Below are 15184 nucleotides of genomic sequence, written 5' to 3' on the forward strand. Positions count from 1 at the left end.
GTTCATTTAGCTCACATGATAATGATAAAGTGACTTACATAAATCTGGTTATTTGCACACGTAAAAAGTACTACACACGGATGTTGCTTCGAGAGAGCTATTTGCTGTGGCATTATTATGATCGCCGACACATTGTAGTATGAACTCACTTAAGCTAGTTTAGCTGAGATTGAGATCCCTTCCGGATTAGTAGTTCAGATAATTTCACATGAGTTCGGATAGTTTCTGGCGCTTTTAGATGGGTTTATGCGAGGCGAAATAACCGTTAGGTAACCAATTACACAAATCTGCGGTCTATTTGATGGAGATTCTTTATACCTGGCTGAGGGAGAGGCGAGATAACATAGCTGAGAGTCTTGTGCTTTCGTAGCTCTCGAGTCGATTGAACAGGAATCTTTGATGAACTGAGGGTTTGTAATAGAGACTCGCTGGTATTGAAGTAATCTAATACCCGAATGATACTGTTGTCATACTCCTGAGTTCAGATTCTACCGACAGACCGGATGGCTTCTCTGTTAGTTAGGCGCTCATGATACGCTTTGGAGCGGTTGGGCACAACTCATATGATCCAACATGCCGCCATTACCCTCTGTCTGATGTTGTCTTGGCGCTGTTGGCGGCAATGTCGATATTGAGGGCGGAGATCGCGTTGTTGTCGTCTACCGTGAGGCATGGTAGATGTGGTGATAAAGAGACGAAATAGATGAGAAGTTCAAGTTGAATTGTGCTACTTTGAGGTGTGGAAATTGACGGAAGGTCTGTCGGCGCAGGACTTGGCGAGCTGTCCGCTGTCTGTTGGATTCGGCTTGTTACGATGTGCTGTAATGTGATGTGATGAGTGAAGAGAAATGGAGAGAAAGGAACACGTTGTTAAGAAATGCAGAGGTTCGGCATTGTGTTACCTCTTTGCCCCACTACAAGTCAACGATTTCAGATCCAGTGATTCACTGACCTTTGGGTTCTGCTTGAACTTTTCTTCTTTCTCCTCTTCTTTCAAATTCAGAATCAGTTCTTCCTCCTTCAACTTCACTCTACAGTCAACCAAGTCAGACATCCATCCAGCCTCCCATAATGAGCGCCAACCAGTCCAGCTCGGCTCTAGAGCCTCGCGTCTTGATTCACTGCCCGGATGGGAGAATCATGTGGACCTCGGAGAACCCCGAAGTCAGCGCGGCCATGGCAGCAGCAGAATGCGCACGCAGCATCATCCCGGTCACTTTCCGGTTTTCCAATGCTGAACGTGAATTTGGTGCCAATGGTAAATCACATAAAACCTCCCCGACAAAAGCAATACTAACAATATTGAAGACGAGGTAACCATCGATTCTCTCGCCTGTCAGCTTGACCAGATCCTCAAGAAGATGGAGAGGCTTCAGAAAGAGAAAGAAGAGATCATGGAGAAGATCCGCGACCGCGGTGGAGAAATTCAGATACCCAAGAACTAGGCATCGGTACGCAAGGCGTCAAGTAAGAGGTTGATGACCAGTTGAAGAATTCGATTTGCGGAGGAAAAGAAATGGGAAGGTATGGGGGCTGAATATTTATACAATACACTCAGAATGTCAATACGACTCTATATTCGCCTTGCCTTCACTTATATATTATCTTCATTGGTAATGTTCGGCAGCCACATGGCTTCTCGACCATGGACCTTTACTACAGTTTTAAACCTCAAGTTTGCATACTCCCATGGGTGATCATGGGCAAGTCGCCATGGGACCCCTATCTTACAACCAAAGCCAAGTAGAGCCCTAGTTGGTACCTTGCGGCCATTGTGGTATAATGTCTAAGTTGTGAGCCAGATGTGTTATTTGCAGTTGGGACTTGTGGCTGAGAGCTTATATCAGCACAGAGAACTTAGTCCATCCAAGCCATCTGCACCCTCGTGGAAGATCATTCACATAGATTGACTACTCTGCCCTGTGCATCAAGACCCTCTCAATAGCAAATAGAGCGTCTTAACGCTGACAGAGACATTCGGTGGTTTTATGGTCGTCCCTCGCGCAAGGAGGTGCATGAAGCGTAGTAACTGCTTGTCTTGCTGAGTGAAGGGAAAGCGTTTGTTAATCAGAGGTCGAACAGAGAGAATCATTACATACTCATGGTAGCAATCTCTAAAGTTGAGATTTGGGGTGATCAAAATGCGAAGGGCGCGATGTGCGTGGTGGAACTGATGGTGGCGAGATATTCCATGCGGCAGGCAACAGAAAGGTTACATGAATGGAGCTCACGGTGGTGATGGAAGAATGAGCGGACCTCAGTTGAGGAATGTCCATCTGAGAAGATGAGTAGAAGTGGTTCTGGGAATGTTGTCCTAGGGAAAGGCTCGCGCATCATCGCTGCATCCTTGATCCGAGAAGGCACTATCTTCACGCTGAGTCCACGGTGTAGGGAGACCTTAATGTAGTATGCCAGCGTATGGACTCTTTCCACGATTACAGATATCGGCGATTCAGAGGTCACAACGTAATGGATGGCGCACCTTCCAAATGCTGAGTGAAGTGCCACGCGAGACACGTGTGGGGGAGGCTAATGGTTATGCTTCTTTTGCAGGACCAATAGCAGAGGACACAATGGCCAAATCAGGAATGTGTACATCGTGACTGCTCAGTGCATGGCAAGAACGACCGAGCAGCGATGCTGGCCTGCGCCATTTGACTGTCCAAAGCTTGTTCCATGAGTTCCATAGTATCGATGTATTGTGAAGTCGGATGGTAAAGGGCATATGTAGTCTGTCGAGTCTCGGAGTGTTTTGTGGAAGTTGTCGAGGTTCTTGCAAAGGAACATCGTTCTTGACAGTCAAGAGTCTACAGGATGACTCGACATCGTACATCTCAAGACTGGCCCTCGGAAAGGGAGATAAAAACGCGAAACTGGGGTTGAAGTGTTGCTTTGAAAGGGCGGATTCAGGTATCTATTGCACGAGTAGTTCGAAATGAGAGCATTCGCCGAGATTTGCCAAACCTATTGAGCAGGAAAAGAGATAAGAGGGCATATCGATTAACGACATCGAGCTCACGAAAGGTCAGTAGAACACTCAACCCCTGTATCGAGACCACTGATGGGCGGGTGGGTAAGGTGGATGAGTGAGCGTGCGCGATCGAGAGGGGGAGAGAGAACCTGAATCGGGAGAGGATGAATGACGAGTACCGATAACCGAGAGGCCTTCTGTCAAATTGAATTTCTTCTTGCCCCAAGATTTAGGACTTGTAGGATAGGTTACGGCTACTCGCATCAATTCGACAGAGTGCCTCTCAATCTGCTCCCGCGTTCAGTTTCTCCTCCTCAAGACTCGCGGCGCCTTGAACAAAGGCTCCTTCAACGCTTCTCAGATTTCGGGGTCTATATTTTGTAGAAGTCTTGAAATTCAAAGCTTACTTTGGTGCGATAGCGGAACATATTGCTCGTCGTTGAGTGACGCACAACACTTGAGGATAGAAGGAGTGTTCCGTTCGGACGGCTCGCGCGGGTATGTTGATTGATGGTCAACGCTCGTGAAATCCCAACGACATATCAAGCCAACACTCGCGCGGGTATGTGGAGGTCAGTTGCTATGGTCGGTGGCGACAGGAGTCGGAAAAGTCAGAGTCTCAGGTATTCGTGGCTGGGCTGATGTCGCCCGTGATCGGTCTGGTCCGGCAATCGAGCTTGTTGGCATCTTCAGATCTCTCATTGGCGTGGGCTTGAGGTACGTTTCGGAAGTCTGTTTCGAGGACAGGCTGAAGGTCGGTTTGACAGGGATCGTAGTAGGGGACGCTTCGGCAAATGCTTCGAGAGACACGGATGGGACCCGTTTTGGAATGGTAGTCAGAGATATTGTCGTTAGTTGGGGGGCTTGAGGATTCGGCGTGGGGCTTGGCTTGCCTTCAGAGATTCTGACTGTCCCATCTCGATCAGTCTGTACACACGGGGGTAGGGTCTGATGATGGTTCGCGGGCCGTCGTGGGCTTTGACTTGGCTTCGTCGACAGCTTGGTCGCCTTCGGGACCAGAAAAGATTTGCGGAACTCAGGCTCTTGCGCAAGTGTTGATGCATCCCATCGGTCGTCGCAGTTCGATGCTGGAAGAGTCGACATTGACGGGGGGCGGTGGTCGAGGAATAGGTTGAGCTCGGGCGTAACTTGAAACATCGCAAGTCAAATAAGAGTGGATTGGCATTGGAATCTTGTCGGTGACGATCTACGGTGGTGCCTACCTGTGTCACCCCAACTGATTGCAAGCCGGCGGTGTCTGACAGCCGATGATGTACCGAACTGGATAATCAGACTCAAAGCTAGCCAAGCTGCTGATTTAGGCCGGGGCTGGCATGTACTTGGCGGATAGACACCGATTAAGTAGGAGTTCATCTCCCGTGGACCGTGGTCGATGTAGCAGTCCACCTTCGTGCTGGGTAAGATTAGAAGGATATGGTAAACCTGTCAATCATGTCAGTCGAGAACGATAAATCGGCCAGGCACGCGCGGCGCCGTTTTGTACTTGAACTCACCTCCAGGAATCCCACGTAGGTAGTTTGGATGTAGTGTTTGCAAGCGTTGCACAACACGTGTCCCATATTCCCCACGGCTCATCTTGACTTCAAGCTCAGAGGTCGAGAATTCTATTCGAGGTCAAAATATGCTGTTCCCCAGTCGCTGGTCGTCGTCATTGCGATGATTTCATGAGCTGCATCATTCTTCATGAGCTTGGACTGTGTCGCTTGCGTTGGCCATTGGCGGGCTTGATGTGTACCGTCCTGGGCGTGGGAGAGCGGCTGGCAATATCTCGGGTGATCTTTGTCGGCCAAGACGGGCATCCTGAGTTCGGCTCATGTCATGGTGCTTCTTTTGCGTTGTTAGCAAGCTTGTCAGTGCGATCCGCATGATAAGTCTACATACCTGGTATCGCATGAATTAGTTTGAAATTCACTGCGTCGCAAACAGCTTTATCGGCATTCCATGCACGAGTTTGTCTTCCACCGTGGATCGTTAATGAAAAGACACAGCTGACGAGCGTTATTGAAGGGTTCAATAGGGTGATAAGGTTGCCCGTACTTTCCTTGATCAAGAGTGTGACGCGTGAAAACGTGGCGCGCCAACACAAATTGTGGGTCTGTTGATTGATCTGGGGTTTTTTGTTTGTTTGTTTGTTTGTTTGTATATTTTTCGTCTGGGTGGCTGTAACGAAGCCAGATCTCCTACTGGAGCAAAAGACGTGCTGAGCTAGCTAGGTACAGGGAAACCCCGCTTCCTTCACCATCCAGCATACCAATGGCACAAAAGGTGCTGTATTTCTCAAGCCCGTCACCCGTCAGCGGGTTCGGGGGCAATCTATTGTCGAACTTTTTCCACCGACCAGAATTCTCTCGCGCATCACTACATCTGCCGACGCAGTCCACAATCTCCAGTAACCAAGTTGTAGCTCGTAGTCGACTGTCGCGGCGGCAGGGAAAAACCTCGGGAAGGAATCAGAGGCCGACGGTGCGGCTTGCCTTCAAAGGAGAAAAACCCATCGCAATCGGCGTCGTTGATCGGGAGGATGTCGCTACCGATGCCATGGGCATCGTCCTCCGATATCTAAGGCGTTCTGGTTCTGAGGTGCCGCCATTAGATCCGACAAAGGTGTTGTCAGAGAAGGCGAACTCTCCAAAATTCCTTCTCTGAAAACTGCTGTTAGGGAGCCGATAGCATCCCCGCAGTTTTGTGTGGTCGCGTGGCCTGCAGAAAATCCCGCTCCTAACACGGCACTAACAGTGCGTGCCAAGAAAGAATTTTTACAGGGGAGAGTTGATTGATCTGGGGTAGTGGGACAATTTTGATGATGCAGGGTAGGAACAACCAGTACCTCGAATCTTGGATATCGATGAAGAGGCGGATGTGTTATGGTTCTCGACCGTTCTAAATGCTCTGTTCATTGATATTTCTTACTTGATACGCTTACTGTGACTTCAGCCTGTGTGAACGTCATTTTGGCGGCTTTACGGTTGCACTCTCAAATCCATGTCCCGATTAACTCAAGCTCTACATTATCGTATGGCCGTTGGGTCGTAGCTCTGTCTCTCACTAGTGTGTAGCGGTTAATGTAAATGGTGAAGTCGAGATACAAAATCCTGAAATGACCTCGATCACGTGGTTTGACGCACCATTTCAATACCGCAGTGATTTACAGTTGTGTTTGATATTGCCTGCGGTGATACAAGTTGGTTCCACATACCATCGAATTTGGCCATCTCATATAGCCTCGATATCAGCGTGGCTCTCGCCCAAACTTATCCATCTCCACAAACTTGACGCTTATTTCCCTCGTATCGCCCCCTCTTGACCAAGATTTGTAAGTCTTTTATGCCAAACTTGAGCGACTAAAAGCTGATAGACAAGTCAGCTTTAATCATGCCTTTCAAACGATTCAAGAACGAGAAAGAAAAGAAGCGCGCGCGCCAGGCCTTCGTCCGTCAGGAAGCAATCCGCCTCCAAGGCACCATGGAAAGTCTCGACAAGACGCCCGCTCGTCCGTTCGCCGTCATGTCTGATACTCACCAAGGTCCTGACGCCTCAAACATCGATCATACCGACTCTGATGCGCGCCAAGCATTCCTCTTTGCCATGGCTGTAACTTTGGACTGTTTTGACTATCCAAAATTCGCCACGGTAAAGAAAATAACTACAAATGTGCTTTGTGACCACCTCGCGCAAGCCGGATTCGCCTCGGTTAGCGAACAGTCTTTCAACTTTGACATTGATTGTTTCGTTTGGAATCAATACTGTAAGTCTAATCGGTACCTTGGTTGATCGAGCGGCTACTAAGCTTATCCCAGTTTCCGATCTTGGAGACGAAGCTCCCGAGTGCCCATGGATGCCGTACTACGGATCCAACCGTTACGAACACGTTGGGCGTGTTTCTGAGGTTTACCAGCAGTGGCGTCACGATCAAGGACTCCCGTTTGTCAGTCCCCACACACAGCTCGACGTGCCTGAGTAAGGTTGCAGCTCACGCCTTGAGACGTCCAAATGTCACCAAGCCCACTACCATCCCAAGGACTCTTTTAGGCGGACAGACAAGAGGATTTACAGGAGGGTCACTATCGGCAAGTCGTTAGAAGGATATATCCCATACATTAAAAGGCTGCAGATATCAGCAAAGCCTCTAAAGGCGGAATAGAAACAGTGGAGGTGTACCAAATATTACTTGAAAGATTTACTGAGATTGGGAAATTCGTCAAGCTATGAGTAGGTGCCATGAATTGCGGTCTGTTTGCTTATGTAAATTAGTGAATCAGAAGGCCGGCAGTGTCAACCTTTTCACTCACGCCTTTGTGCTCCGCCTTTATTCTCAACTCAAAACGCTGCAAACATGTTCTTAACCCCTCCCTTCACGGCGATGAATACACAACAAGCAACTCCCAGTGAGGATGACAATGACAAGACCTTGAACTTCCCATTTTAAGAACCTCGACATTTTCAACATGTGTGAACTCGTTACGACGATCGCAATACGGATAGATTGCCATAAGGGCCTGAAAATGTACAGGTGAATAGAGTAGAAGAGTTATACCTAGGGGTAATAAAGGTATATCCTAGCTTAAAGAGTTTAATCTACCATCTTAACCACAGATTGTAATGTCTGGAGTTGCTGCTCGTGATTCTCAATAAGAGAAACCTTGGCAGAGATTTGACCTTCTGGCCGTGACAGATCTGGCCTCTATTTTCTATAGAGCCGAGTGAGGACAATCTGTTGTTGGTCTCCTAATGCCGTCCTGAGGGATTAGAGCCATAGATCGGGTCTCGAAGTGGACCATTTGGTTCATACCCGAATGTACTTGACTCACATGGGTCTGACCATTTTATGTACCCAGCCACAACAAGGGGAATGCTTAGCTAGTGAGATTCAGACCGTGATCTGGTTCAACTTGTAGTCGACCTAGGCCAACTCGGCCCTGTAAGCTCAGTCGTCGGATGATGAGAGCCTTCTGATTCACTATAGCCGGAGACTGGTCGTAGGGGTTGGTGGGCTCAACCTCGCAAGGGGAGGCAACAAAGTTGAGGACCTCGCTTTTAAGTGATGAAAAGACTTGACTAAGTTTGGTATATCTTAGCAAGCCTTGAGACCAGTCTATTTGGGACCCTGACTCAACGTCAGAAGCTCTGTTCCTCTTCGAAGCCTCGGTACCAGCGGGAATGGTGTTTTTGATCCACGGTGGTGCTACACTTCGAATAGGATATACGGTGATCTTCGAAGTCATGCACTGGTCAATTGGGTGTTGGTCGTCGCGCGAAAGTAGCAGAGTGGAATTGGTCTCGATCGATCGTGACTCAAGCGCAGAGGACAAATCTGTAGAGCGATGTTATGTTAGCTTCGTCTTTGAACACAGTGAGGATTGCGAGCTGTAGATGTCAGGATCGAGATGTGGCTTTTCACAAACTTTGTAAGTCAAGGCGCTGGAGAAGCTTTGTAAACTGAATGATGAAGTGGGAATAGCGTGTAGATCTTAGTCGGCATTTGGAGTCTGTCGGATTGTGCAGGGTGGCCTGATACAATGACAAACTTGAGGTCGAACACTTTCTGTGGCGTTGATCACCATGACTCCAGCGTCTGCTCCCGCTGACCCGTGGGGCCTCCTCTGGGGGCGTCGTTTCGCCCCAATGCATTGCTGGGCTCTTTTGGATGGTTTGTTGACAATACAGGCAGGTCGGTCATTATTCTCACACCGGCGACGTCTCAGTTGACACATCGTGGAAGCTGGGTCCCTGGTTTCGCAACCTCCGATCTCCTCTCTATCAAGAGACCCCGCTCTCAGTGAAACACCAATCCCACCATCAGACTTGTCATCGTCTCATCTTGTTGCCACCGCCCTCAGAGGCCCATTCGGCCAGGAACACCACACTATTATTACAACCGTGAGGTGAACAAGACCGATAGGTGATGATGTTGATGAACAGGCGCCCTTCTGCATCTGCACACCGGCTTGCCAGCGTTGTGAATGTATGCGCTGCTTCGATGTGTAAAGTCGTATGTGATCTATTGCCACAGTCCCAACATGCATTCTGATTCTGGGCTCCCCAAACAAGCGCAGAACCTCAGATACAGCCAAGGTTCGAGCAAGACGACTTCAGCCCTTCAGCCCATATCCGAAATTCAAGAGTGGTCACCGAGAGCTTGGTCTCAACCTGCGATTCACCTCTTGATGATTAGACTACTTCATGGATGCCATTCGCTTTGCAGATGGACCAATCTCAAGCGGCAGTTCTGAGAGCTGTACAATGCTTCCAAGAAGACGGTCGTCGCCAGTGTGGATATTGGTTCTGACATGCAATGTTTTGGGTGGTAGAGGTGATGTCCCCAGGTGGACATCAACGGTAGACAAGGCTTGGGCTGTGCTGGTAGTGTTTTCGGATATGGCTGCATCGAGGTACCGGCCGATCAAGTGAGTCGGTATGTGTATCCCGCAGAAGGCTCTTTACGGTCTCAAGGCGACTGTAAAACCGCACATTCATCTTTCTGTCACGTCGGCGTGATGGTACAATGCCAGGAAGAATGTGAGCGCTGTGTATGGATCCCTCCGGGGGCTCCTGGCGGAGGGCTTTTCCTCGCTACGCTCGTGTTGGCAACTGAACCAAAATCTGTTGTTGCTCTTTGTTTGAAAGGCTTACCGAATGATACCCCGGATAATCCTTCATCAGACGTAGCTTCAGGCAAGTCTCTTGGCCACCTGTAGGTTGAGGCTCAGATGAGATCGCTTCAGACCCTTCAACGAGCATCACCCTGCGTTGTCCTGTACCTAGCTCACACAACCCTTAAAGCATGTAGGAGTCGCCCATAGATTCGATTGCGGCTGTCTTATACGAGTTACTGTCAACCTTTCCGTTCTTGCAATTCCCTCTTCGGAAGCAGGAGGCTGCGAATTGGCCGTTGGTGGCGCAGTGGTATCTCAAATAGACTCCGCGCCATGTCTACTAGAATCAAGAAGACATGGTCTTTGCCCTCGATAGTACCACTGTGCCGCAGTTCTATGATGGCTTATTCACATGCGAAGGGTGCATGTCGATGATGGATATATCGAACCATCAAATCGGCGCTCGCGTTGAAGGTGAGGCGACGACAACAAGGTGGTGAAGATCGTAGCCAACGCGCCGGGGAAACGTCTCGTACTGACGAGGCCGAGCCTCCTCCATTAACATAGACCACCTGGGGAGTCGAAAGGTAGTTGCCATGGGGCTGAGAGGTCTGCAGGTGTCCATGTTCAAGTCGATTGTGTGAGTTCGGTGTACCGTACTTCGAGAGGAAGAGCAGACTGAAACGGCAGAACCTAACCTCAGTTACCATTGGGACATTCGCTAGTGATCGGGGAGGAAGTAGACCCCTCATGATGTAGACCTCAATCTTGACCATTTTGGCAGTTTTTACGTCGTCATGATCGGCGGGGCAAAGTCCTTCGGAAACATGAGATTCCTTCTGGGTTCGGGGGCAGCATCCGCCGTTTGATGTTGTTCCATCTTGAGTTCTTGTAGGGCTTTGAAGCCTTATTTGCTTGCGGCAATCGTGACACTCGGTTTTGATCGGGGTACATCGTGACTACGCTCGGAAGGAATGTGCAACTATTAGTATACGTCCACTTCAAACGCTTACTCACTCGTCCGTGAAACCTGCTTCAATTACTATACCATTAGGTACATGACGAGGCATTTGATGAGGCCAGGCGCGCCATCAGCCGGATGAGCTCTGACTCCGAAGTTCTCCAGGCATCATTGAGTGGGTATTCAATGCACAGTCAAGCGCAACATTGCAGCTCACGGTAAGCCATCAGCTCCCAACTTGTAGGCTTGCGGTTTGATTCGTTCACCGAAACGGCCGTCTTCTTTTGGGAAGGTCGCGTTTCGTTGCAGTGATTGTAGTATCGGGCAGTTAGTGTTAACGGACGAGACTTTATGTTCGTGGTCCCCCGTTGATTGACGACCTTAATATCTTGAATTGCACTTTCGAGAGGACCGGGGAAAGGTTGATGGGGTTGTCGATACGAATAGAGCTCCCTCTGTCGACTAAGAACCCGAAGTCGGAAGCCATGCACTCTGAAGCTTGGTTACCGGAGATGTGACGTATCGTAGGAAACACGCCACGACTGTTCGCGACTGGCGATGAAGTGCCAACGGGTCGCCCGGCGGTGAATTTCCGCCTGTTCATGGTGAAAAGCCGGTCGATGGGCTGGGACATCTGGGGATGGGATCACTGCAATTTGTAGTGGAAGTAAAGCCCACCGCCACAACGAATCGTCTCTCGAGTTGGGCAGAAATGTAACAGTTTCGAAAGAGATTGGATGATGTCCATATTAATGACAGGATGAGTTGAATGTACCTTCTGAAGAAGCCAAGAGCTTATGGCTTTTGAACGTCCCTGGCTGGTTATAGGGACCTGGTTCGATCGAGTGGCTCCCGGTTGAATGGCCGGCAACAACTGACAAGCACTGCGAGCCTCGTCCCACCATCGAATCTCGCAACAATAACAATCAAAAGTTTGTCAAGATCCAAGATTCAACTTCTTCCTCACACACTCACACTCCCAGTCTTCCGTTTCTGCCTCATCATTATGTCAAGCGACTACGAGAGTGAGGAAAGCGTGACAAGTGTCGACGGGTTTGAGATTCTCGATGGCATCATCGAGAAGTTCTGCGCCCTCCCAAGGAGCCGCTCAAATGTCCGTTTTGGTCATTTGACGGTGCCGGCGTATTTCACTACGAAATACAACATCGTGGACCTTCTGAGCTCGTCTATACATGAAGCAACAGAGTCTACAAAGATCTTTGTTCTGTCGCGCAAGGAGCATCGACTTTTTTCCTCCTTCCGATTTGAACATCTGCCATTACGATTACATGAGCGCGAACAGACACTCGATCATGCGGAGCTCTGTACCGTTTTGGAAGAATGTCGGTATGATCCTGACAGTCCCGAAGAAACCGATATCTGGTGGGAAGGAAATGAGGACGACTGGATTAGGGAGCAATTCCTGCCCAGAGAAGTATTCATTGCCTTTTCACTGGATCCTTGGATGTCTGCTGCTTGCGCCCTCGCCCTTACCGGACTTGTTCAGTGGGCTTGCGACGTAGCCAAGAGTGATGGTGCGAATATCCGGGTGTTGACGTTCTCAAACTTCTTTGGGAACAGTTTGCTATCGGAGCTCGTCAGCCTTCGCTCTCAACAACCTGTTGAGCACTTTGAGTTGCCTATCCCAACTCGATTCAACCTCATTCCCGACGCAGCTATCGACTTAACACATGAGGATCATGTATACTCAACCATTCAAGCCCGAATGTCACCTCTGAACGCCGAATCGAAGAATGCCGTCCTGGTAGTGCCTCCGATCAACAGAGAAGACTTGTTCCCGGGGTTACGATTAGCGCACAATGTGCGTTACCAGTACCTGTTGATCAAAGACGTCTTTGATAGTGGTGACTCTATGTCTTGGAACCTCACCAACCACGCTCCTGGCTTCGGGAGAACGGTCACCGTCATTCAAGTCGACTTGGAGCACCCAATCCCCGACGTTCTCACTGGCTTCGAACGTGTCCACGTCGTTCTCGTTAAAAGTTGCATGAGGACTGTCTTTGACGAGGACACCAAACAAGTCGTCAAGACTGAACTCTCGATCACTCAGAGTGAGCTTGATGGGCTACAATGGTGGTGCTTCCAATTGAACAATCGATTCCCTCATATCCGTGTCTAAGCCGGAAGTGAGGGTCTCAGAGCAAACGAAGATGCCGCTATTTACAGACCTCTTCATATCATGAATGACCATGCTGGTGATTTTATCAGTGGCGTCTATGGCATGTCTAGCTGGGGTATTGATGTTGACCGAGTCGTGGGGTGCTTCATCAAGTCAAATGCGATCATTTCACAGGTGACGAGCCTTTTGCGAAAGGAGGGTCTCATCCATGGACATCTTCCCAGGCTTGCATTTACGGGCGCTGAGGAGGCTACATACCGAGTTGTACTACGCGCCACTCGCTACGACCATCGCATCGCGCATTTCTATGCATTGCCCTCGTCAGATGCCAAGGTCCGGTTGCTCAAAGCACAGCTGGCAGTTGTCCTGGCCGTGTCCAAGGACTGGACTGTGGAGATTGATCCCGAAAACGACTTCGGTGCTGATGTTCCGGACTTTGGCTGGGGATCGAATCTCTGTAATCTTGGAGATCTTTGGCAAGTTCTTGGAATGTGGAAAGTCATTGCTGTGAACTGGAAAGACTTTGGAAGCATTCCCGTTCGTCAGGAATCGGTGTGGGATGCGACTGGCTATCTGACAATACCCATAGGCGCCGCTCTTCAGTTTTACGGCACGAATCGTGACCTAGAAAAGGCTCTGTATGATGCAGATTTCTGCATCGGGCTGCCTCATCATCACATCAAGGATGAGACTGAGAGTCTGAACAATGATCACATGCGGGAGGTGTTGCAACATTTGTTGCGCGCTTTCCAGCATCAACTCATTTCCATTCGTCTCGCTGTTGTCGATGGCTGGAACATCTCAAGCACACTGTTGTTTCAAGTGGGAAAAGTGTTGAACTGAGGAGCAAGAGGGCCGTATCTCCTCTTCCTGACGCAATCTTCACGGACCTGGAGAGAAACGGTGTTCTTTATGGCATATGCACAGAGTTCATCAAGAAGGAAGACTCCCTGGTGGCCATGAACTGGACATGTATTCCTCATGATCTGGTCGCGGAGTACATTTGATCGAAGACGATGGACCTGCGTTCGAAGGTGTACCATGCTTTGTAATGGGTTGGTACGATCTAAAACAAGCATCATCGGTTCGCCCACAGCAATCTGATGTTGCACTTCTACTGGGTGTCCAAGTTACCTGGTGAGGAAGCTCTTAGTACGGGTTTAGGCGGAAACTTGCACCTAAGGGGAGTCATTTGCAAAGCCTGTTCTTTATATACTAATATAATATAATTATATCTTAATTAGTAATAATCTTAATCTATAATTAATAAATATAATATAAGAGCTAACGTGTATGATAAGCGAGTGTCACAGATAAGCGAGTGTCACAAAAATCTCAACCTCTTGACTTTAAATCGCTTTAAAACCACCATAAACCATCTAATCAATTAAAACTACTCGCTATACTCTTCTCCTGGGGTCTCAATCACTACCCGACAGGTCCTTGCATTATGCCCGGCCTTGCCGCATACACCGCAACGCCGACCACCCGGGCGCTCCGACCTTCCTCGAGCACCATTTCTAGATGATTCGGCCACTACCTGCGCATCAACATCCATCTGATCAACTACTTGCGATGCTTCCTGTACTGTCATCGCCCCTCCTTTCTGTAGTCTAGTCCTTTTTGCCCTTCGGCGCCGGCTTAGTATCTTATTTGCTTGTTCAAGATCCTTTAACCTAGCCTCTACTAAGGCTAGCCGATGTAGAGCTGCCTTTGTTGCTTTAGTACTAGACTTTAAAGCTTCAATTATTGACTCTGGGGAGCTGCTTTTATGACTTCTGATTCGCCTTTCGAGGTATTCAGATTGAGATTGAGCCTCAGTTGCTGTCTTTGGGGTCTTTGAAACCCATGGGGTCGAAGGGTTAGCAGCCTCCCCGGGAGGCGTTGGAGTCCGTAGCTGCACATCAAGCTTTGAGATTACATTTTCCGGGTTAAGAGGAGCAAGACCAGCTCCTCTAAAACCTCCCCGGATATTGCTTTCAGTAAAAGTATCTTTAAATGCAGCATAAAAGGCAGAAAAGAACTCGGTCTTAGAAATATGGGTTATAGAGCATCTAATCAGATGCTCTATTTCTCGACCATAAGCCTGTTTTAGCGGCCCAAAGCACCCAACATCAAGGGGTTGGAGTAGGTGAGATGCATGAGCAGGCATACAGAGCGTGATAATCTTGTTCTCCTGGCAATATCTCTCGAAATCGGCCGAGTGGTGGCTTTCGTGACCATCAAGGATCAGAAGACGATACCGAGCATTTAACCGTTTAGTTGTAGATCGATCAAAGTGCTTTAGCCACTCGAGACCCAGCTCGTTATTTGTCCATCCATTTTGGCTCGTTGCAATAACCCAATCGCCTGGGAGGTCGCATTCTCGGTACCAATTCGCAAGGTGATATTGGCCTGCACCAATGATAAACGGCGCGATCGATTGGCCTTCTGCGTTAATCGCCTGGATCACAGTAATCCATTCCCGGTTTCCAGGCTGCACTGATTTTGGTCTTGCT

General features: G+C 49.0%; 5 protein-coding genes across 8 annotated transcripts; 3 read left to right on the forward strand and 2 right to left on the reverse strand.

Annotated features, from left to right (window-relative positions):
• Window positions 1–1071: 1071 nt before the first annotated feature.
• FOXG_09003 (uncharacterized protein) lies at window positions 1072–1445 on the forward strand (the record flags this gene model as incomplete). The annotated part of the gene is made up of 2 exons (XM_018388027.1): window positions 1072–1258; window positions 1309–1445. The coding sequence occupies 2 exons, from the start codon at window positions 1072–1074 to the stop codon at window positions 1443–1445; spliced, it is 324 nt and encodes a 107-aa protein (XP_018246008.1).
• A 72-nt stretch (window positions 1446–1517) lies between these two features.
• Window positions 1518–5128, reverse strand: FOXG_19960 (uncharacterized protein). 4 transcript variants are annotated; one of them, XM_018400225.1, is made up of 6 exons: window positions 5030–5128; window positions 4874–4980; window positions 4486–4819; window positions 3379–4414; window positions 2100–3316; window positions 1518–2037 (listed from the first exon to the last, which is right to left on the reverse strand). In XM_018400225.1, exon 4 carries the CDS (start codon window positions 4127–4129, stop codon window positions 3545–3547), a length of 585 nt encoding a protein of 194 aa, XP_018246011.1. In that variant the 5' UTR covers window positions 4130–4414; window positions 4486–4819; window positions 4874–4980; window positions 5030–5128; the 3' UTR covers window positions 1518–2037; window positions 2100–3316; window positions 3379–3544. The 4 variants fall into 4 exon arrangements, with proteins under 4 accessions (XP_018246011.1, XP_018246012.1, XP_018246010.1 ...); XM_018400226.1 differs by having other exon boundaries at window positions 1518–2041; window positions 2100–3014; window positions 4874–5128; XM_018400224.1 differs by having other exon boundaries at window positions 1518–2041; window positions 4874–5128.
• A 1236-nt stretch (window positions 5129–6364) lies between these two features.
• Window positions 6365–6953, forward strand: FOXG_09004 (uncharacterized protein; the record flags this gene model as incomplete). The annotated part of the gene is made up of 2 exons (XM_018388028.1): window positions 6365–6737; window positions 6790–6953. The coding sequence occupies 2 exons, from the start codon at window positions 6365–6367 to the stop codon at window positions 6951–6953; spliced, it is 537 nt and encodes a 178-aa protein (XP_018246013.1).
• An 892-nt stretch (window positions 6954–7845) lies between these two features.
• On the reverse strand, window positions 7846–8553 carry FOXG_19961 (uncharacterized protein; the record flags this gene model as incomplete). The annotated part of the gene is made up of 3 exons (XM_018400227.1): window positions 7846–8303; window positions 8395–8428; window positions 8518–8553. 3 exons carry the CDS (start codon window positions 8551–8553, stop codon window positions 7846–7848), a joined length of 528 nt encoding a protein of 175 aa, XP_018246014.1.
• A 2999-nt stretch (window positions 8554–11552) lies between these two features.
• FOXG_09005 (uncharacterized protein) lies at window positions 11553–13529 on the forward strand (the record flags this gene model as incomplete). Its single annotated transcript, XM_018388029.1, has 2 exons — window positions 11553–12618; window positions 12688–13529. 2 exons carry the CDS (start codon window positions 11553–11555, stop codon window positions 13527–13529), a joined length of 1908 nt encoding a protein of 635 aa, XP_018246015.1.
• Between the last annotated feature and the right edge of the window lie 1655 nt (window positions 13530–15184).

Source organism: Fusarium oxysporum, chromosome 9 (assembly GCF_000149955.1).
Source record: "Fusarium oxysporum f. sp. lycopersici 4287 chromosome 9, whole genome shotgun sequence".
In the NCBI taxonomy this organism is placed as follows: Eukaryota; Fungi; Ascomycota; class Sordariomycetes; order Hypocreales; family Nectriaceae; genus Fusarium; species Fusarium oxysporum.